This window comes from Corvus hawaiiensis, chromosome 20, assembly GCF_020740725.1.
Source record: "Corvus hawaiiensis isolate bCorHaw1 chromosome 20, bCorHaw1.pri.cur, whole genome shotgun sequence".
Lineage (NCBI taxonomy): Eukaryota > Metazoa > Chordata > Aves > Passeriformes > Corvidae > Corvus > Corvus hawaiiensis.
In genome coordinates, this window is record NC_063232.1 from 9818233 (window position 1) to 9840205 (window position 21973).

At 48.3% G+C, this 21973-nt stretch overlaps 1 protein-coding gene across 2 annotated transcripts in view; it reads left to right on the forward strand.

Annotated features, from left to right (window-relative positions):
* Nucleotides 1-21973, forward strand: part of AUTS2 (activator of transcription and developmental regulator AUTS2) — a 778303-nt gene that overhangs the window by 706357 nt on the left and 49973 nt on the right. For both annotated transcript variants that reach the window (XM_048324334.1, XM_048324335.1), the window contains exon 6: nt 3518-3566. In XM_048324334.1, the coding sequence (XP_048180291.1) occupies nt 3518-3566 (49 nt within the window). The remainder of the gene's footprint in view (nt 1-3517; nt 3567-21973) is intronic.

Sequence of the window (21973 nt, forward strand, 5' to 3'; positions counted from 1 at the left end):
GGGTCGGCGGCCCGGGAAGGATGCCCGCCCGGCCGCCCGCGCGCCCGGCCCGCGGAGTTGGTTCCCCGCGGAGGATTAGTTGGGGTTTGGCCGCGGGACGCTGAGAGCCGCGCTGGATCGGAGTTGCCGCACACGCCCGCCCCTCCCGCACCGCCATGAGCCGCGGGCCGGCCGCCCCGCCGAGCCCCCGGACAGCAGGTAACCACCGGCGGGGGTCGGCCCGGCTCCTGCGGGGCCCCGCGGCGGGGGGGAGCGGCCGCCGGGCCCGGGCAGCCCGGGACGGGCCGGGGCGGAGGGAGCGGCGGGGCCGCGCTGGCTCCGCGGGCAGGTGCGGGGCCGGTGCAAGTGCCGCGGCGAGGCCGGGCCGTGCCAGCAGTGAGTCAGGCTGCGCTGTCTGGACAGGAAATATTTTAGTCATACATCCCCTCGAACGGCAGCACATTCCTTGGTGAGGGAAAAATACTCTTTAGGTCATTTTTTTCTATGTGGTTTGTTGGGGTTTTTTTCTTTAAGCCCAGGGATTGCTGACTTGTTTTATTTCGCGGTGAAAAGGATTAAGCTGCGCTTGGTAACAAGGGGATTTGTAAGGGAAAACGGCCAAAGTGCGAGGAAGGGAACTGTGTGTCACCAGCTCCGGCTCTGTGCAGGAGAAACCGAGGGGGCTCCTAGGGCAGAGCACCCCGGATAACCCGGTGCTGTCCCCAAATGTCACGGTGCCAGTAGACAGTGCTCATCAGCTGCTCAAGTAAGACCTGGGGAGATGGGGAGAAGAGAGTTGCACTTGGCTGGTGGAAGGGAAGGGAGAGCCGAGCCCCTCTCCGCCTCTGGAACATCCAGGTTCGGCTACATCGCACCCACCGTGCACATAAAGGCACTTTGTTGTCTGCGCGGATGCCTGTCAGTACAGAGCAGGGTTCCGCGCTGCACAGCCACTGAATTTCATCTTTCTGGGGTAGTGCTGAGTTGTTGCGGGTTTTTAAATCAATTGGGCTTTTTGTTCCTTCAGTGTTGTTGCGTGATGTGACTGCCTAGCTGTGGAAAAATAATAGTTGCATGGAAATTGATACGCTGTGTGTCTGCTGGCAGAGATTGTGTTCGCCTCTGTATCACCGGTACTTCACCTTAATTGCTATTTTGTATTTAAATTCCAATTTTTAAGTAAGAAAATAGGCGAGCCAAGTTCATCTCACTGTTCCAGCCACCATTTGGGTTATTTTTATGGTATCGCAGGCAGTGGGGTTATTTCAAGTTGCACTTCCATTCGGTTGTGTGTGGTCAGTAATGCAAAGTGAGCTTCGGTCTTGGACGAGCTTTGTCTTTGTAAAAGAATTCCTTTTTTAGATGTATGTTACATGGACAATCATCTGCCAGGTTGCTCCGGAGCGATCCTCGGGCAGGCTGCGTTTTGTTCGAGATGTGCCACTTCCAGGTGTCACAGCCCTGTTTGTGAGTGGTGTGTGTGATAGCACAGGAAAAGATTGCACCTGAAAAGCCATGGCTTAAAAGCAATCTCTTGGTTTACGCTCGGCATTAGAGCAAACTTCTTAAAAGGATGTTTCCCTCTTTGTAGTGCTTGGAAAAATCAAGCGAATAGGAAGCGTGGAGCTTCCCTGTGCTGTTTTGTTTTGAAACAGTAAAATAAAGTAATAGCTGAAACTGTAGGAAGTTTGCTTGGTTTTTAATATTGGATTTTCTTTCTAAAAAGAACTGGTTCAGAGAGTTTTGACTTCAGAGGAAAGCTGCATTTGAGAAGACAATAACAGCTGAAATTCACTGGGAAAGATTATTTTTAAGCAGGCTGATTGACAAGGGTAGGAAAGTATTGAGCCTCTTGTTGGACTAATACTGGGCTGCTCTTTAAGGCACATGGCCTTCTTGATCTCTTCAATTTGTGCGTTATTCACATATTTTCATTAATTTAGAGAAAGTCGTCACTGAATAATAAATCCATCATTGGGTAATAAATCCAGTGTTTACAAGGTATTTAATTGAGACGAAATGCACCAGCTCAGCTTTCAAATGAGGCAGCAGTAATCTAGTAAAATCTGTCTAGAAGTCTGAAAAAGAATAAAGCTATTTTTAATAATTAATCATAGAAATCTTGTCTGTCACTAACTTGAGGGCAAACAAATTATTTCAGTGTATTCCTACATTGTGATGCGCAGTCTGAGCCGTGTCTACTCATTTATCAGGAGTTTCACATCCAAGTTTTTAGTGCAGTCTAGATAGTGAATGTTTGTGTTGATTGTCTAGTGATTTTTATCTGGTTTTGAATTGAGAAATTCCTTCCCTTTAACAAAAAATCCCCACAGCCCACTTCCCAACCAGCATTTTCAATTATTTTTCCTGAATCATGTAAGAAAACAGTTTCTAGGGAAGAATTAAAATCTTTCTCAAGTGTTGCATTTTAACCCTGTTTGCAGTGTTTTGTTACTGAGCACGTTTTCCCTGTGCTTTCCAAGAGCAGCCTGTCTCTCAGCGGGGCTGGATCCAGGCTCCAGTTCGGAATTGAACAGCTCTGGGCTTTTTGTGGGTGCAGAAGTGGGAGAAGTTTGAGCTGTAGCTGGCTCTGTGTGTGTTTGTGTGTGTGTGTGCCCAAACCCAGCAGCACACAGCTGGCACAAACTGACTGTTTGGTGCTCGTGGGCTCGGGGTGTTCGTAAAATGAACGTTTGCAGTGTTCTCTTCCCCGGCTGGTTTGGTGCCGTTGGAATTTCTGAAAGGGGGAGATCAATGGTTTTGTGTGAAACTGAAATAAAGCTTTTTATATGGGTGGACAGCTGAGCTGGCACCCTGGCATAGAAACAGCAGGAATAGACAAGCTATTAACACAGTATTAAGGGGAAAAACCTCTGTGGATAAAGGTGGCTTGATGGAAAATAAAAGGTTTATTAGTTTACACAGCGAGGTGTCAAGAATCAGTTATTCTGAGGAAGGCAAAGCTGATGTGGAAATACACACTGATCCTAAATACTGACACACTCTTTATTTTTCAAGGAGTTTGCAACAGCAAATTGTGAAATTACTAACCTAAGTTATCAACAGTGCTTTGAAGGTGGTAAAAATCGAATGTTCACACAGCAGGGATCCCAAAAATACTTTAAAAATTAATTAAGAAATCTGCAGTTCTGGAGGTTCCCGAGAATGGGCTGTCGGGTTCGAAATCATGACTTCTCCATCGCAAAAATCAATGTCGGAACGTATTGGATAATGGCAGTACAAAGATCCAGTGTCTGTGCAGCTAATGTTGAGGAAAAACCCCATTTCTTTATGAAATAGAATCTTTCCAAAGAAAAATCTGCACTGCAGGGCGGCGAAGCACAGCCAAACAGCACCACCTCATGGACACGGCCCCCGGAGCCGCCGCTGCCAGCGCTCCTGGTTTTGTCTCCTGATTTGTTTCCCTAAAATATACACACCTCTGCCTGTGCATAAATACACCGCCGTGCCTTTGGAAATCTATCACTGCTAGAAAATGTAACTTCTTTTTTTCTTTTTTTTTTTATTGGTCTTTCAGGCATCTGATGCCAGCTCTGAGAAGCTGTTCAACGCTGTCACAAATAAAGGTAAGGCTGCAATTCACATCCCAAACAGATTTATTTTCTTTTTTTTCCCCCCACACGTTTCTTTTCATGGCAATTTCAATGGGAGATGAAGTGTAACTTGTCTTGCAGAAATGTCGCAATCAGCTTGTTAGTGCTTTTTATGTTTCTCTGGGTTTCAGACATGTTCTGTATGCTTGGTAATTGCTTTGCTTAATATAAAATATAGGCTTTAAATAATGCATTGCCTGCCAGGTCAGAATTAATTTAAATAACAATATTAGGGAATAGTTTATTTTACAAATGGCTTTAATTTAAGCTCATTTAAATAACTGTAAGAGTTTTCAAAATGTTTTAACTTGATTGTTACTCATCAGCTCCATGATAGACGTGGAATTATGAATAGCCAATTTGCACTGCTGACAGTAATAACCAGCCAACGTTTAGTATTCACAGGATAATAGTCATAAACCATGGCTTACTGTGCTGTGTGCTTTCTGTAGAGTTAATAAATGATAGAGAAGGCCACATTTAAATATTCAGTATCCCATTAATTTCTTCCAAACAGCAATCCAAAGACAGAGTGGCTAATGATATAACAGTACATTAAGGGAAAACTTGCCCTAAATCAGCGCCCGTGAGCTGCCGTGTGGAGCTGGGCCTGGAGCGCCGTTGTTAGAAAGGCTTTGGGGATCCTTTGGGTTTAATTCTCATTTTTGGTTCGGTTGGTGTTTTTGCAAGGAGGGTGGAGGGATCAGCTCCAGGCACGAGTTGCACAAACAAGTATAATTCAAAGCCTTGAGAACGCGTCTGGTTTTTACCCCAGTGTCCTGCTTTTCTCTGGCAGCACATGGGCACTGCCTGGAAAAGGGTGAGCTTCTGGCTGTAAACCTGGGGTTTTATCTGGTGGGGGTTGGAAGACTCGAGCCAGTTTGCATTAGAAGAGGCAGATTTGACTCGCTTGAAATTCAGGTGTGTTTTGTTGGCCGGGTGTGGATTTGCTCAGTATTTGCCCTGGGTTTGGTTTGTTACTCCAGTGAGTCATTGCAGTGTTTCTCTGTGCCTTTTAATTCCACGAAGCTGTGGTGGTTAAACTGGGGACAGAATGTGACCCCGTTACCTTTGGGATTCCCATGCTGATCTGCTGCTGCTTCTGAAGGCTTCTGCTGCATATTGAATTATACCTGGATTTAATTGCATTACGGATCCATAGTCCTGTTTTTCATGTATTAGCATCCTTTGGAAGTACAGTCTGGATTATTTCTGTGGTCTAACCAGGTTATCTCACTTGGCAAGCTGATTTATCCTTTGTGATTAATGGCATTTACGGGTTCCCCAGGCCCCTCCGGAGGCTGAGAATAGGTGGCACAGCCATTAGAAGGGAAGAGCTGCGTGTCTGGAGTGACCCCCGGCCCCCAAACTACATGTGACTGCATCTTTATTTTGCTAATTTGCTGTAAAAAGCTGTGGCCTTTGAGCAGCCCTTTCTTGGGGCTGGGCCAGGGCAGGAGAAGCCGGGCGGTGAATCCACATTCCTGGCGCAGGCCTGTAACCAGGGTGAGGGGCTCCTCTCCTCCCCGGGAGGTGACTGATGAAGAGTAGGCCCCTCTTCCTCTTCCTTTGGTTTTCTTTTTTGACTCAAACACATTTCCCACATTCTTATTGCTGTTTACTTACGGAGCTTGATTCGTGGCATCCCTTTGGATGTGAATACCCATGCTTGACAGGGAGCCTTTTCTTCCGAGGTACTTTTCTTTGGTGATTTAGTTCCCTTGAAAGGATTAGGGTTTCTTTGTGTAGCCTAAAATCAACATGGGCTTTTCGAAGCTTTGCTTGGGAAACCGTACACAAATAAGCTTTTTAGTTGATGGTAGATTATTCCTTTGCCCCTTATTTCCATCAAAATGGCATCTTTCTTTTCTCCTCCTGAGTTTCCCCTTAAAGCCATATGCTAATTCCTGTTGGTAACATGAATGACAAGGGAGGAATCAATGCAAATCCAGGTGCGGCCAAACTAGGCTGGCTGGTATTTTCTTTTTTTTTTTTTTTCCCACCTCTTTTTTTTCTTTTTTTTTCCACTGGGAGAAAGAGATTAAGGGGAAGGAGAACAGAAAAAGCATAGGGGACAGTTTTGTCAAAGGGATTAGCATTCAGACTACTAAATATCAGGAAAAGAAGCTCAGAAAAGCTCCCCTGTTTGGAGATAATGTCAGTAATTGCTGGCAGGCAGGTGCTGGGCTCTCTGCCGGTGCTGGGGCGCTGTTCTTGCTCTGAGTGCCAGCCCTGGGGAGCTGCCGAGTGCCCGGGGGCTGTCAGTTTGATATATTCCAAGTTCAAGTTCCCTCTCCACAGCTCAGGCTGTTTCCTTCCAAGCCAGCTCTTCCCCACTGCGTTGTCCACGGCTGCTTTTGCCAAAAGCAATAAAAGTCACTCGTAAGAAAGGTCAGATTTGCATTGGGTAAATCATGATGGAGCCTTCCAAGCTGCCAGGCTGGGAGGGCTGGGCAGGCTGACAGAGTCCGGCCCTCTGTGTCCGTGGCCACTCCTCTTGGATGTCCCACAACCACCCGTGGCTCACACACTGCTTGGGTTTTTCTTGCCTTTTTAAAAAATTTTATTTAGTGTTATTTATAACTGAAGTAGCAGAAATTACAGAAGTAATGAATTTATGGAGCAGGTACAAATCCCGAAGCAGTTTAGATCTCGTATATACATTTTGTCCCCTTTCTGTCATTTCGTTGTGGACTTCAAGGCTTAAGATGTGCTCAGGCTCAAGGAGTGATGGATTAGTGTGGATGTGTGATGTGGAACAGTGCCTCCCTCAGAAACACTAAGAATTTTAAAAATCTAGAGCCAAGTGAAATCCCCCCCAACCAACCCTCTTTAGGAGAGCTGGTAAAACCCTTGAGGAGAAGTCTCTCAGCTCCCATTTGGGACTTGGCTGCCCTTGAGCTGAATGGGAAGGTGCACCCCTGAATCTAGAAGGGTCCTGTGAGCTTTTGGGGGCAGCCAGTGGATGTTGGGGTCCCTCAGGGCTGAGACTCATGTCAGAGTCGAGCGATGGAAAGGGCTATGGAGTTCCCCTGTCACCTCCCTACTGCCACCACTCCCAGAGGTCCCCAGCTCTCAGTGTGTCTGCAGCAGGGCTGGGAATTTGGGGGGGATGGAGCTTGGTCCCCAGAGCAGGAGGTTCTGTAGCTGCCACTGAATGAGTGCTCCCTGGTCGTGAATCAGAGCCCTGCACTCCACGGCTCTGGCAAGAACACCTTGTAGTGCTTAAATTATCCCAGGAGGTGGTTCCCATGGGAATCCAGGTGGCTGTGCTGGGAGGTGAGCACCCAAGGGTCTGGGCCCTTGGTAATACTTGACAAAGGAGCTGTCAGTGTCTGAATAAATGAGTTGGAGCAGAGCTGGCAGAGGAGAGCATCCCCTGCCTGCAGCTCCTGCTCTCCTTCCCTCGCTCCCTGCGGGATGGCCCTTCCAGTTTGGGATTGCTGCTTGTAGTCTGTGTGTCTTTGAAGGAACAGAACTGCCCCTCACCCTCTGAGAGTTTCACCTCAGCACCATTAATCCCAGCCAAAGTACAGGGTTTGTTCATGAATTTTTGCAACATGACTTCTCAGCGTAATTAAATTCCATTATCTCTCAATAATTTAAATACACACATCTGAAGCTGCAGAGCAGGCAGCTCCTACTACAACTGTGTGCTTCATTTATGTTAACTCCCTCCTACGTACCCTTGGAAAACAGCTTTTCCTGAAGGGAGAAATGAGTCCCAAAGTGGTGAAGTTTTCATTTGTGCCGTATATTGAAGTTTGCCTTTGATCAGAAGCACAATTGGGCTGTTAGAGCTTTTTATGTTCAAATTGTTTACAGGATGTTCATGTAAACTTTATGAATCCTTCTGCTGCGTGGCACCACCAGCTGTCAGGGAAATATTTATACTCTCAGCTGGAGGTAGATCAAGGCATCTGGGTTAGGAGGCTTCACTGGTGGCTGCAATACCAGTCAGATCAAGCCCTGGCTTTTTAGGTTGCTCTGCAGCAATATCCTGCCCTAGAAAAAACAGGCGTGTTGTTGTTTCTCCCCTTGGCTGTCTGTGGTGAAGCATTTCTTGAGGATCCTCTACAACATCTGTTGCTGTAAACAAGCAGGGAGCTAAAGCTGGCAATTCCTTCCCTGCTGATCCATTCACAGGAGATCCTTGGCTGTGGAGAGGTGCTCTCACTCTTAAGTAAACCATCCCCACGGCATCTCGAGTTGGATGTAAGTGGATCCAGTGCTACGCAGGCAGCACATGTGCAGTGTTACCATGGTTGGTGTGCCAGGGGACTGGCTGGGGCTGCCTCCCTCCTGTCCAGGGTCTGGAGGAATCCACAGAACATCCTCACTCACTTGGGGTGTGTTCTCAGCCTCGCTTGCAGTCTGTGGGGTGGCTGCTGTGTGGATGTTGGCCCTCCCTGCTGCCTCTTCTCACTGAAATGCCTCTTCCTTCCTTGCTCTCGGAGCTCTGGAGCAATCCCAGCACTGCAGGGAACCGGCCCCAGGCCAGCAGGCTCAGGGACTGCTGAATCACCCCAGATGTCTGCTTTTGTGGCAGTTCCGATGGCTCACCCCAACAAGTGACACCCTGGCAGTGGTGTCCCCTCGCCTTTCCGGCGGAGGCTTCCCTGGTGGCTTTGAATCACTGGTTTGCTGGTGTTTGGTGGCTTTCAAATGGCCTTTCAGTATTTTCCATGTGGAAGTTCAGTGTCTCATTAGGGAGAGGCTGAGCACTGGAAAAAGCTGTGGGTTTGGAGAGCCCGGGTTTCTGGTACCCCTGAGTTAGATTAGAGGAGCTGCTGGGTCACTTCACTCTGACTTCCGAGTGAAGCAGACAAAAAGGTCGATAAATGTCTTGAGATGGTGCTTTGTTCTGCTGCACAAAAGAGCAGGGCAGCTATTCCTGTGCCAGGGAGGCTTTATCTGAGCAAGGAATTTGTTCATAGCATCCTTTATGGCTACATCTCTTAAGCACAAACCACCCCTCTCCAGTCCTATCCCTTCCATGCCCTCTCCTCTACATCCTGGTGGTTTTTTGGCTGGACCATGGCTGCCAGCTGAGGTATGGGGTGCCAGAGCTGTGAGGTCTCAGTGCTGGGAGGTGCCAGAGCTGTGGGGTCCCAGTGCTGCTCTGTAGCTGCAGGAAAAGGTCACTGGATAATGTGATGTGCCCAGAGGAGCAGGTCAAAGTTCAAAGTAGCCTCTTCCAAAACATTTCAGATTCTTAAATCATTAAACTTACAAAACAGGAGCCTTGCAAGGCTTCACTGGTAACTTTGAAGTCAGTAATTCAAAACAAAAACAGAAAGCAGCCAGCATGGCTGAAGGCATTGGCTTTTCTTGACCAAAACAGCAGAGGGAGAAGTTGAAAGTGTTGTTTTGGGCATCTCTGCCCCTTCGGGCTGGTATCAAGTACCCTTTGCAGTCAGTTGGTGATCACGTGCCCCCAAGAGTTCATTTAAGGCTGTGGATTTTTTTAAAGTCAAGCTATTCCAGGCTAGGGAGCAAAATGGCAATATTTACCAGCACAATTGTATCTAATATGGAGGGAATATTTGTTTTGTAGATGAGCCTCCATTTGATTTTCTCAAGAAAGATGTCAGTGTTGGGCTGTAAAATTGTGCTAACTGGCTCAAAATAATGAGGAAAAATTTTTGGGCTAGGAGTGTTTTGGTGACAGAGATTCTGCCTTGCCATACTTGTGGCTGGGGGAGTCCAGGCTGGAGGCTACTGTGAGATCTGGTAAACGGAGCATCCTGCAGACCTCCCCTATCTGGCCTGCTGTTAGTCTCTCCCTTGTAATAAAATGTTATTTTCTCTGAAAATGTATGTTTATTTAACTAGGTCTCTTTTTGCTTCACAATCTGGATTCTATTCAGTCAGTTACCACTCCAATTAACTAACAATTATTTAACATTAACAGTAATTACAGACGCCAGTTAAGCGCCTACAGATGTCAACTGTTAGCTTTGTACCTAATCACTCAATGAAATGGAGAAAGTTCAACAAACATCAATTAGCCAAGCAATTAGTATGAGGTAGGAAAGAGCATGTTATCGTGTGTGAGCTGATTCAATTTATTTTATTTTGTCAGTAAAACACACACAGGCAGACAAGCAGCAATAAGTTGCTCAGATTAGATAAAGCTGTATTGTTTTGCTGCTTATACAAGATTTTTTTTTCCCCCCTCCTGTTCTCTCCCTTGCATAGCTTCAATGTGCTTTGCCAGGTGTTTGTTATCTTATCAAATGCATTTCATTTGCACTGGAAAAGCACAGCAGTGTCACAGTGGAGGGGCCGCATTTGCATCAGGTGTGCACCAGCAGGGTGTCACCTGAGCAGAGCCACTCCTGCCACCAGGCTCAGCCTGGGAGTGGGTTCAACCCGGGTTTAACCCAGGAGTTAAGCCAAGGACAGCACACAATGGATCTGTGGTTGTAGATAACGCTGGACAACGTGAGTTCCTTCACTGGATTTGTCATTTAGTGTTGGTACTGGATGGACTCGGGTTCCACAACCCCTTGCTTGGGTTGTAGGAGGACCAAAGGAGTCTCTCCAAGCCTGTGGGAGCACACAGGGCCCAGCTTTCCCAGCTGGAGGGAGGGAACAGCCAGCACAGGGCGTTCCCAGAATGTGCCACTGTCAGCCCCAGCCCTTGTGGTGCCTCCAGCAGCACCATGGAACATTGTGGGGCATTGTGTGCCCTGCGTGGCTCGAGGATAAAATAAGAAAAGGAGAAGCAGTGGGCCATAAATTAACTTCACCTTCAGAGACAAGTGGTTGATTCCCAGCCACCATCCAAGTTGCACCACCAGCCTCTCTCTTCTAAGATGGTTTGAAGTCAGGAGAGCTGTGCAGAGCATGCTCAGGGTGTGGCTATGTGGTGCTTGGGGCATGGCTGTGGGGTACACAGCTTGCCCAGGCTTCCCAAACACCAAGCTGTGTCACCAACCCTCTAGGTCACCTCCTGAGCCCTTCTGCTGTAGGATCTCCTGCCTCCTCACTTGGCACAATTACCCAGCCTGAGCAAGGGCTGTTAGACAGATACTGTTAGTTTTTTTTAAAAAAGCACCCCAAAATATCCCACATCCTACAGTCTTGACACTCTGGATGTCAGTAGGAGTTTTGCAGAGATGTCTATATGAAGTGTGGGGTTTTTTTTTCCTTTGTTGTTTTTTTAATAAAGTCTTAAAAAGCTCTTAAAACCAAAGCAAAGAGGCTTTTTTTTTTCTTCCAGTTCTCAACTGTCCCCCAGACAAGAATGCCTTTTGCCTTCAAAAAGGTTGGACAGGGTTTGGAGCAGCCAGGTCGGGTGGAAGTGTCGCTGTCCACAGCAGGGATGGAATGGGATGAGCTTTAAGGTCCCGTCCAACCCAAACCGTTCCATGATTAATCACCACCCTGACATATTTTAAATGTTTCTCCACATAAAATGATCCCACAAAGTCAGATGTTATTTTATCATGCAGACTGCCCACAAAAGCCCATGAAGTTCTGTGAATTAGTCGTTGTTTTCCAAAGTGTGGGAATAGGAATGGAGAACCACAGGCAGATCTCACTGTTGCTTTCCAAAATCTCAGCTTTTTTTTTTTTTTCCTAGAAAAACACAGAGTCTGAACATGTGAAGAAACTCTTCAATGTATGACCTGAGTGCAATAATATTTGTTTGAGTAGGCAGAAAAACTGAAACTAAGCTTCCCAGTGAGAGCTGCCACGTTCCTTCTGGTGGCAAAGAAGGCTTTGTGAGGGATGAGACTTTAATCTAGTGAATTTTTGGCTTTCTCAGGGCTCAGTGCAGATTATCCAAAGGAAAAGGCAGGGCCTGGTTATGAAGGGATGCTGTGAGTCTCAGAGAAGGGGTTGTGAGAGGGCATTTCTGGGCTCAGGGGGCAGAATAAACAGAGCCTGCTTTGTCCTGGTTTAGGCTTCAGCTCAGTGTTGTGCTTCCTTGCTCCACTGCCTTCAAACACTTGTTAACACCCAGCATTTACTTGAGTGCCCTGCTGGATGAGAGCCACAGGAATAAATCCTGGGACACCCTGGGCACTCTCAGCCACCCAGGATCACTGAGCTTTCCTTTTTTTCCTGTCCCTACTGGACCTTGGTGAATGAGGAGGACTCAGGCTCATTTTGCTGTCCCTGTCCCCAGCAGGTCCCATCCTTTTTCCCCACATGGGTGCTGCCCTGGCTTTGGGCACCAAAGTTGGGCAGTGTGAGCTGAGTGATTTCTCACCAGAAACCCAAACACAGCAAAAAAAAAAAAAAGGATGATTTTGCAGCTGAGTTGCTCAAGTGCAAGATGGGGTGGGAGGAGGCAGAGCCTGGGCAAGGGCAGAGGGGCTGACCCTGCCAAAGTGCTGGAGGACCAGCCCAGGATCAGGACAGGGCTTCAGCTGCCATCACCACTTGTCCTGGTGTTGTCCAAGGCATCCAGTTATTCAGTGTAACGGGAGCTGTTTTCCAAGCTGGATGTGACTGGCTGAGAGAGGCCTCAAGTGTGTCTGAAAGGGCCTTGCGCAGTGTTCAAGTGCTTTAAAAAAGCCAATATCAGTGTGTACTTAAAAAGTGGCAAACAGAGGAGCAGATAAACTGAGTGAAGTGCCCTTCAGAGCAGTTAATGGCCTTGGCTTACACGTGCTGGGAGAGCGAGGTGGGAGCTGGGAGGGGGCTCCTTCTGTGACTGTCACAGAATTGTGGCATCACAGAAGGTTTGGGTTGGAAGGAACCTTAAACCTCATCCAGTGCCACCCCTGCCATGGGCAGGGACACCTCCCACTGTCCCAGGCTGCTCCCAGCCCCAATGTCCAGCCTGGCCTTGGCCACTGCCAGGGATCCAGGGGCAGCCCCAGCTGCTCTGGGCACCCTGTGCCAGGGCCTCCCCACCCCCAGTCAAGAATTTCCAAGCCAAAAATGTTGTTGCCAAGAAACCTTTTTCTTTTCTTTTTTTTTTTTTTGGAGCTGAAGACCTCAACTTGCTAAAGACTCTTCAGAGTTGGGCCAGGAGAGAGTTGAAAAGTCCAGCAGCACAAGATTCAAACTCTGTCAGAGCTGGAGTCTGTGTTAATGCAGCAGGATTTCTGCTGGCACTTGAAATCCTGGCTCAAGGCACACTCACAGCTTGCCCTGACCTCTCCAGAGCCACCTGATTTATTCCAATCTCCTGTTCACAGTCAGAGGAGCTCCCCAACCTCCTGTTCCCCCCTCACCGGTAGTGATTCAAAAGTCCTGCACAGCATGGGCCAAACCACCTTCTCCCCCAGCCTCTGTGGGAACCTTTCTGTGGGTCACTTTGTACTCTGAGGGTCCTTCACAAACATTGTGGCGTCTGGAGGCTTGGGGGATGGGGAGAATGGGAACCACCTGGGCCAGCTCAAGCTTTGGTGAGGGAGATGGGGAAGAACCTGGGGAGAGGGATGAGGTGAAAGTGCTGCTGAGCTCCCACAGCCATTTGCTGTAGTTTCCAACTATTTCAGGTTAGTGGGCACTTTTGGAAGCTGGAGGCAAAGGAATTTGAGTGGTTTGTAATAGAAAACAGCTGCTGCAGAGCAGGCTGGGTTCTAAGGAAAAACGACTCCATGGAAATGGGTCTGCCCAGTAATAAAGCCACAAATAAATACTTAGTTCATTTGCTAGGCTGTTGGTCCCAGGAGCACTGAAACTTCATTTGTTAAGAGAAGCAGCGTTTAGAAATCAAAAGCAGATGAGCAAGGCCCTGGTTTTGCTGCTGCTGGCTGGGTTCTTTGCCAGGGGTTGTATGCCTGGGGCCTGTGCAGCTTTCAGCGGGTGTGGGAGCTGCCTGGGGACCTCAGCACCAGTTTGTTCTGTCCTTTGATAACAACTGTTGGGTTTTTTTTCTTTTCTCCTTGCCCGTGTTGCTGAGATAAATGATTATTAAGATCTGACTTTGGCAGTTTTTCAGTGCCAGGCAGGACCTGCTGCCCCTGGGGAGCGGGGGGAAGCTGTGCCAGGAGCACAGTGCCGGCTGTGGATCTCAGCCTCAGGGGCGGGTCAGCTTTGGAACTTCAAAACCAGCCCTCCTGGCACCCTGGGGCAGCATAAAGAGACTGTTGTCATTAAGGGAATTGCTCTCCCAAGCTGGATGATCCTCCAGTGTTTTGGTTAGGGAGGCAAGGAGACACTTCAGGCTGTGAGGGATGGAAAGTCTGATGCTGAGTTTCTGACGCTTCCCGAGAGAGAACTGCTGGAATCTTTCCTCTTCCATCTTATTGCATCTGAGAGATGTTCTTTAGGTACTGTTCTTCAGGTTCTCCTGATGATCTTCCTGAGGTCTGAACAGGTCCCATGTAGTTTTCATATGGAAGAAATGAGGTGAACTCCTGAGCTCTCACCTCACCTCTTTGTCAGGAAAGGCAGAGGAATGATCTTGGTCTTCGTTCTGGTCTTCATTCATTGCCAGAAGTTCAGCCTTGTGTTTCTAACTCCCAGTCAAGTGGGTGTTGATGGGAAGGTGAGGGTTGTTGTTGTATGAATACACAGCCTCCAGAGGCTTTGGGATCTGGGAAAGATTTACCATGTGGGTGGAAAGATGGAAAGCAGTCAGGGTTTTGGAAGGAGCAGCGTGGAAGGGTTGTGCCAGGTTCTCTGAACACATTCAGGGACGAGGGCGTGCTCAGGAGCAATCCTAGCACACCAGGTTCGGCCTCTTTCACCATGCCAAGAGAAATCCCATGGCTGCATCAGATGCATTTAAAGCAGACCACTTCCAGCCAAGTCATTTTGAAGACATGGCTCTCAAGCAGCCAGCTCATTACAACCCAGTTCATACCTGAGCAGTCGTGTCTGGCTGCAGACAGGGTGAGCGACCCTCGGAATACACCAGCAATTGCCTGTCAGAGGGATGAGTTCACACTGGCACTGGGGATGTCTCCTGTGCAGCAGGAGAGGTGTCCTGTCATCTACAGCCAGCCCTCAGCCACAGACATAAGCAGACAGGTCCCTGTAACCTGCTCAGTCCAGGCTCCAAGAGAAATCATAACCTTTGGGTGCAGAACCTCATCCTTGACCGCTTAAAGGGTAAAGCAACAGTGACTGGCTGGATGGATTGAATTAGAAAACTCTTGTTTCTGTGTTGCAAAGGTCATTTTTCTTGTCTAACAGCTTTTTTTCCATGCTGTGGTCAGTGTTCCTTCCTAAAACTTGGCTGTTGTACCTGCTCTTGTATTTTGCCAGTGGTTTCTCTGGATATGTTACGCCCAAATTAGTGACCTGTGAATTTGCACTTGGAGGGTGCTTAGCTTACAGAGTGTTTTCCTGTAGGTGTATCTGCATAAATACTTTACAAAAATAAATATCTTCTTAAAGTGACCCTCTGGAAGTGTCCAAGGCCAGGCTGGATGGGGCTTGGAGCACCCTGAGACAGTGGAAGGTCTCCCAGGGAAGGGGGGTTGGAATGAGATGAGCTTTGAGGTTGTTTCCAACCCAAACCATTCCATGATTCTGTGATTCTTTAAAAGACCGTGGCCCAATGCTGCCAGGTGCTCAGGTGCTGTATGCACTTCCTGTGATGCAGACAGGATGTGATGTCGAGTTTGAGTAGATAAAGCCCAGTTTGATCAGTCAGCCAGGTCAGAAGCACTCCCCACAGCGTGACCAGCACGATGGTCTGAGGGTGTCCTCTGCAGAGCCCGGGGCTGTGCAGGGTCAAGTGTGTTTGGGGGCACTGTGGGTGTGACATGGTTCCCTGACCAGTCCCATGGACACCCACAGAGCAGGAGAGAGGACTTGTGCCCTACCCTCGTGCTCCTCAGGTCACTCCATGCCTTCGGCATCCTGTGAGCTGCCTCGTGGGGTGATGGGTCTCGACTGAGCTGTTTTTCCATCGGCTTCTGTGTCTGCTCTCTGTATCTGATGCTGGCTCTCACTCTGAAGTTATCACTCCACAGACCACCTTTGGCCCTGTTTGCACAGCCCCTCGCTCTGCACACCAGGCCCACAGCCAGGACTTGTGGGAATCACTGTAATACAATTAAATGGTGATAACAATCATCTGGCAAGCTGCTGCACTTGTCTGGAAAGGGCTGGGCAATGTGTGCATGTGGGACAAGTCTGTGCATCTTTTGAATTAATAAAAAAATTAAGCTTGTTGACAATCCAGCCTGCAGTAAATTAACACCTTGCTTAAATAGTTAGCTGACAACTTGAGGGAGGGGGGTGGCGTTTCAGTACTTAAGCTGGTGTTCTCTGTCTTCACATGCCCTGTCCAGCATCTCCTCTTGCTCAAATAACCTAATTGCTCTCCAGCCTTTCAACAGTACATCAGCTCTGTGCCTTGCTGCCAAGGTGGTTGTTCACCTCAAGGCCTCGTTATGTTTTGCCACTATATCAAGGGCCAAAAATAACTTGACAGTATCTGCTCAATACGCAGGTCTGTCAGGGACAAGCAAATAACGGGGTGAAGCAAACCCTAAGCACAGCGAGCTGCCACAGCCTGCTGTGTGCACAGCCCCTGGTGACAACAGCCACCACACTTCAGAGAGTGCTGGGACACAGGGGACAGCTTGGGGATGGCGTGTGCATGATCTCCTCAGCAGCCCAGGACAAGTCATTGCCATTTTCCTGCAGGTAAAGGGCTGGCAACTTGGAACGAAGGCTTAACAAAGGCATTTGAAGAAATAATTATTAAAAAACAATGGCACTCACACTCTGTCACTGAGGGGGTCTGTGGGTGTGCCAGGAAGTGATGTCTTCACCTTTTAGTCTGATATTACAATTAATTTAAAGTTGACTGCTGTGCATACTTAAAAATTAGATTAGCCAGTAACTTGTCTCTGATGATGGTTTTGATTGCTCTGGCAGTTTACACAAAAGCGGTGAAACCTCTTTTCTTTGGACGTGTTATTGTGTCCTGAGAAGGCAGCGATGGCTGCGCCAGGGTCCCCAAAAGTGCGGTGTCCCCAGCAGGACGGTGCCTTTGGGGTGCTCAGTGTCCTGCAGCCCTTTGGCTCAGCTGGGCTGTGCCGGCACCTGGCACGGGGGCACAGTCCCACAATCTCAGGGAGCGTTGGGTGCTGCCATTTGGCATCACAGCTCTGGCACTGCTCTGCTCTCCTCCTGGAGAATCCCAAATTCCCCAGGGCTCCTGCCCTTCCCCACAGCAGCACAGCCCCAGCACTGCTCTGCTTGTCCTTCTGGCACACCCCAAATCCCCCAGGGCTTCTGCCCTTGCCTATGGCAGCACAGCCCCAACACTGCTCTGCTTGTCCTTCTGGCACACCCCGAATTCCCCAGGGCTCTGGCAGCATGGGACTCCAGGGTGTCCATGGAGCTGCAGGAAAACACCCTGAAGCCCTGAGTGCACAGTGTCTGATAGGACAAGGGGAATGGCTTTAAGCTGAAGGAGGACAGGGTTAGATGGGATATTGGGAAGAAGTTCTCCCCTGTGAGGGTGGGCAGGCCCTGGCACAGGGTGCCCAGAGCAGCTGGGGCTGCCCCTGGATCCCTGGCAGTGGCCAAGGCCAGGCTGGACATTGGGGCTGGGAGCAGCCTGGGACAGTGGGAGGTGTCCCTGCCCATGGCAGGGGTGGCACTGGATGAGGTTTAAGGTTCCTTCCAACCCAAACCTTCTGGGATTCTATGAGCAGCTGATACTCCTAATCCTATGTGATTTAATGAATGTGATAAAATAGAGTGGATGCATTCACAAGTGTGTGAGAGGCTCTGTAACCTGACATATCCTGGAATTACTCCTTTTTTAACAGTTACCTTTTTTGCGCCTGTGGGTGAGTAGCAGGTCGGAATTTTCAGCCAGGTCAGTCCCAGTGTATGCCCAGGTGGTGCCAGCAGCCAGCGAGGGGAACGGGGATGTTGCTGTTTCTGCCTGTGTTTGTTTGCTGTGCTCAGGCAGGCAGTGTTGGTAAGCAGAGCATGGGAAAGGAGGGAGAAGCAGAGCTGTGATGTTACTGGAAATGATTCAGAAAGATGCTACGGGGGGGACGTTACTTGTTCTGGCAAAGAATCTGTAGCATTTTTCTGCAATGTTTTATGATTCTTCTGCTGCTAGCAGTCAGAACGAGGAGTGGCCAAGAAAAACAGGGCAGCTGTGGAAACTTCAAAGCTCAGGGATCAGCCTGGTTTGTGGGTAAAAGTCTGCTTTCAGAACTGATGTGTTCATGTTGCTTATTTTAGTAAACATATTATGGATAAAGTAATTTCCAAATGCAAACAGGAGGCAGGGAATAGGATTCTGTCTTGGAGCTGATTCTTCAGGAAATGATAAACAGACTTTAGCAGTCTCCGTTTGAATATTTAGGTTTTATTTGCTTTCCTCTGGCTAACCATCGAACTTAAGCACTGCTTAAAACCCAGAGTTTATCACTGGGCTTTCATTTTCACTCTGCAACTTAAACTTTGCCCTTTGTAGATGGAGTGAATCCATTCTGTTGGGCTCTGGTTTGGATATGGAAAAAGCACGCAGAGAACTTGCTCTGACAGGCAGAAGGTAAATGATTTCCCTGCGTCTCAGGCAGGTTAGACTTTTTTTCTTTTAAAAAAAGAAAGAAATTGCTTATACTCTATTTACCTTTTCCCCTGAGGAGTAAACGGGAGGTGGAGGCAGCACATACTTTTTGACGTGCTGTGTTTCAGTTTTCTCTTCTTGCAACAACAACACATCAGCCAGCAGCGAATTTCCTGAGGGTGGTTTGGTGATGGACGTGCTGAGCCTTGCCTTGTCAACAGGCACATTCCTGGGATTTCATGCACCAGCAGCCGTGGTGTGAAATGGGAGCCTCACGGAGCAATAATTCACCTTGTATTGCGCAGATTAGGAGCAAACAGCGGCAGGATCGGAGCTGCTGGGGTTTAACTACAGGACTGGAAAGGTTGGAATGAGTCCAGAGGAGGCCATGAAGATGCTCCAAGGGCTGGAGCTGCTCTGCTGTGAGGAAAGGCTGAGAGAGTTGGGGTTGTTGGTGATGAGAAGGCTCTGGAATGACCTGATTGTGGCCTTGCAGTGCCTAAAGGGGCTCCAGGAGAGCTGGGCAGGGACTTGGGACAAGGGCTGGAGGGACAGGACACAGGGAATGGCTTCCCACTGACAGAGGGCAGGGCTGGATGGGATATTGGGAAGGAATTGTTCCCTGGCAGGGTGGGCAGGCCCTGGCACAGGGTGCCCAGAGCAGCTGTGGCTGCCCCAGGATCCCTGGCAGTGCCCAAGGCCAGGCTGGATATTGGGGCTTGGAGCAGCCTGGGACAGTGGGAGGTGTCCCTGCCCATGGCAGGGGTGGCACTGGATGGGCTTTGAGGTCCTTTTCCAACCCAGACCAATCCATGACTCCATGGTAAACTTTCAAATCCCATTTTCTCAAGTATAAAAATAATTGCCGATTCAGGCATCCCTTGGAGAGCTGCAATTAGTTGTGAGAACAAAAGGCTTTGCAGCTACACGCCATTACAGTCGTGTTCTTTAAAAGGTAAACCAGAATTACACAGCCTCCTTTTCTCCCTGAGCATCTGCAGGAAGGCAGTCTCAGGTACATATATCTGTGTATGTTTTTAATAATGCTCCCTCATTTGACATGGTGTCTTGCCAAAAATGAAATCATTAATGAACTCCACAGGGGATTTATGCAGATCCAAAGCTGCTCATTACATCTATTTTTAAGTCTGTTGCTGCACTGAGGGCAAGGGGAATTTGTTGGAACCTGTAGCGTTAAAACTTGTAATTTTGTTTGCTAGCACTTGCAGAAGATTACAGAGGTGATCCCAGGCCCTTTGAAGCCACGGGGAGCAGGGGGATCATTAGCACAGGGATTGTCCCGTTTTTCTAACGCAGTGCTCCCAGGGAAAAGCTCCCTGTGCCCATCTCCTCCCACCTGGGGAATGCCCAGGGCAGGGATGGTGTGTGGGGAGTTCTTTGCAAACTGTGGCTTTTCCAGAGGATGGCAGTGTGGCCTCTAGTGTCTGTGAAGTCTGAATGTCCATAAAGGCTGAGTGTCCATAAAGTCTCAAAGTCCATGGAATCCACAGAGTCTGTCACTGTGTCATTTTAAAAGAAATAAATCTAAAATCTTATTCTTGGAGCCAGGGCTCTGAATGACTCCTGCTGTGCATTTTGAGAAATGTCCACCTCAGACTGAGTATTCTCCAGAAAAGGTGTTCTCGGAGGCCTCTGCTGTTAGGATTTTGTCTGGGAGCCTCTCTGCTCTGGGATTGTGGATACACAAACTTCTGCAAGCAGCTGAAACAAAGGTGCATCAGGGCCAAATGCAAGGGCAGGTTTGTGTAGGAAAGAGCCTCCTGTGGCAGCAGGGTACAGACATGGAAAAATAACATTACAGGTGTCTGCAGCAGCCAAGGGGAGTGTGAGGTTGCTGCTGGTGTTGGGTTCTCTGCAGATATTTAATGGAGTTTGCTGTGACATGCTCCCGACTGGAGAGTGGTTCTGGAGCTGACAGACTATGCTCAAGGCAAATTCTTTTCATTAAAGAAGGATTTCATTAATTAGAGCCGACTGTCGGCTGACAGGTTAATTGATAAGGGAAGTGGGCCCCAGAACCTGGAGGTGAGATTATACTGTGACTTTAAATCTTTACAGTCCCTGATAAAACTTAGGCTTCCACTGGAATGTCAGAGAAATCTCACTGGCTCTTTTACAGGGCACAGTGCCTGAAAAAGATTTGCAAGAAGAGCTGCAGTTTCCTAAAATTCAGTTTTCAAGTAAAGATCTGATCTGGCAAATTTATTCTAGGCTAAGGCTCATTGAACTGTTTCAGTGGCAGCTTTGCACATTGCTGTGCTCACGTGGAATTGGTTGGGGCTGATGGGGAGTTCACGTGAAACTTCCTTAATTGGCTAAAATAAAACTTACTGCATCTTCTTTTTAACTGCTGAAATAAGTAATCACTTGCTCCAATAAATAAGAGTTCTGGAACCACCCTTTTCTAATAACTTTCTTTTTAAAATGGAAATGAGCTTGGGAGTGGGTTTAGTGATTGATAGGAAGGTAACTGAGAGTAGAGTGAGATTGAAAATTGGGAAGGAATTGTTCCCTGGAAGGGTGGGCAGGCCCTGGCACAGGGTGCCCAGAGCAGCTGGGGCTGCCCCTGGATCCCTGGCAGTGCCCAAGGCCAGGCTGGACATTGGGGCTGGGAGCAGCCTGGGACAGTGGGAGGTGTCCCTGCCATGGCAGGGGTGGCACTGGATGGGCTTTGAGGTCCCTTCCAACCCAAACCATCCTGGGATGCTGTGAAATGGTGACACAGGGCTGAGTCTGCCCTGGGACCTGCTGACAGATCTGGGCTCAGTGAAATTCATTTCCAAATACATCTGGTGAGCACAAATGGGAAAAGGGAAGACTTCTGGTAGTTGTTCTTTGAGCCATGTGGAAACCATATTTTATAGGGTAAAAAGATAATAATGAAAAGACAATTATAGCAGGGCCAGGAAAAATCCAGCTGGAAAACTGTCTTGACCTCCACCAGAGTCCACTAAAGCTGTACAAGGAGGCTGTGATGGGTGAAAGCACTCATCCATATCGAATCCTTTCTGTTTTGTCCAGGTTATTCCTTAGATCTGGACATTAACCCTTTAATTTGTGGTGTCCAGAAAACACGTAGGCACAGGCGAGGCTGGATGATGGTGTGAACATCAGGGGTGTGTTTGGCAAGAGAGGTCAGAGCAGGGTCAGCTCGTGGGCAGGAGTGAGGGGAAGGTCTGGGCAGGAAAGTCCCTGTCACCTGTGCTGCTGCAAAAACCTGGGCGTAATTTAAATGTTGTTTTTGGCTGTGTTTCTGAGGAAAATCACTGGGATAAGAAAGGTGCTTCCTGGTAAGCTGAGAGCAGCACATCACTCATCGGATTCAAAGGAAGAAATTTCAGCTGTTACAAATGAGGTGATTTACACTGAGTAATAATAACTGTACCTGTTCAATGGGGGTGAGTGCTAAGGATCTGCCATAATGGTTGTTTTCGTTGGCACATGAATACCTGGCTGCAAGAGCTGAGATGTTCCTGTTACAGCCCTTTCCTCTTGGGTAGAATTAGATGCATGGATTGCATATATCAGTATAATCAACCCTGCTAAGATGTCAAAATATCGAGTGTCAATCCTATCATAAAATCTAAACCCATCTTGTTTTCCTTTCCCTTTTTTCTCCCCTTGTGCTCCATCTAAAATAAATAACTGAGAAATAACTGAATGAATAGAACCTATTTCTCCAAAGAAAGGAAAATAATTGCCTCCAGACTTCTAACTTACCTGCCAAATTGCATCCTGATGTGAATTGCAATGGACAAATTATAATCTTTGGAGACAAGGAAGGAGATGATGGACTCTGGAAGTGACCTTTCCCTGGTAGGCACAGTCTAAATGAAACTAAGCTTGGCAAGTGATTTGCACTCAGATGAGGGAAGAGCCGGTGCCCAGGTCA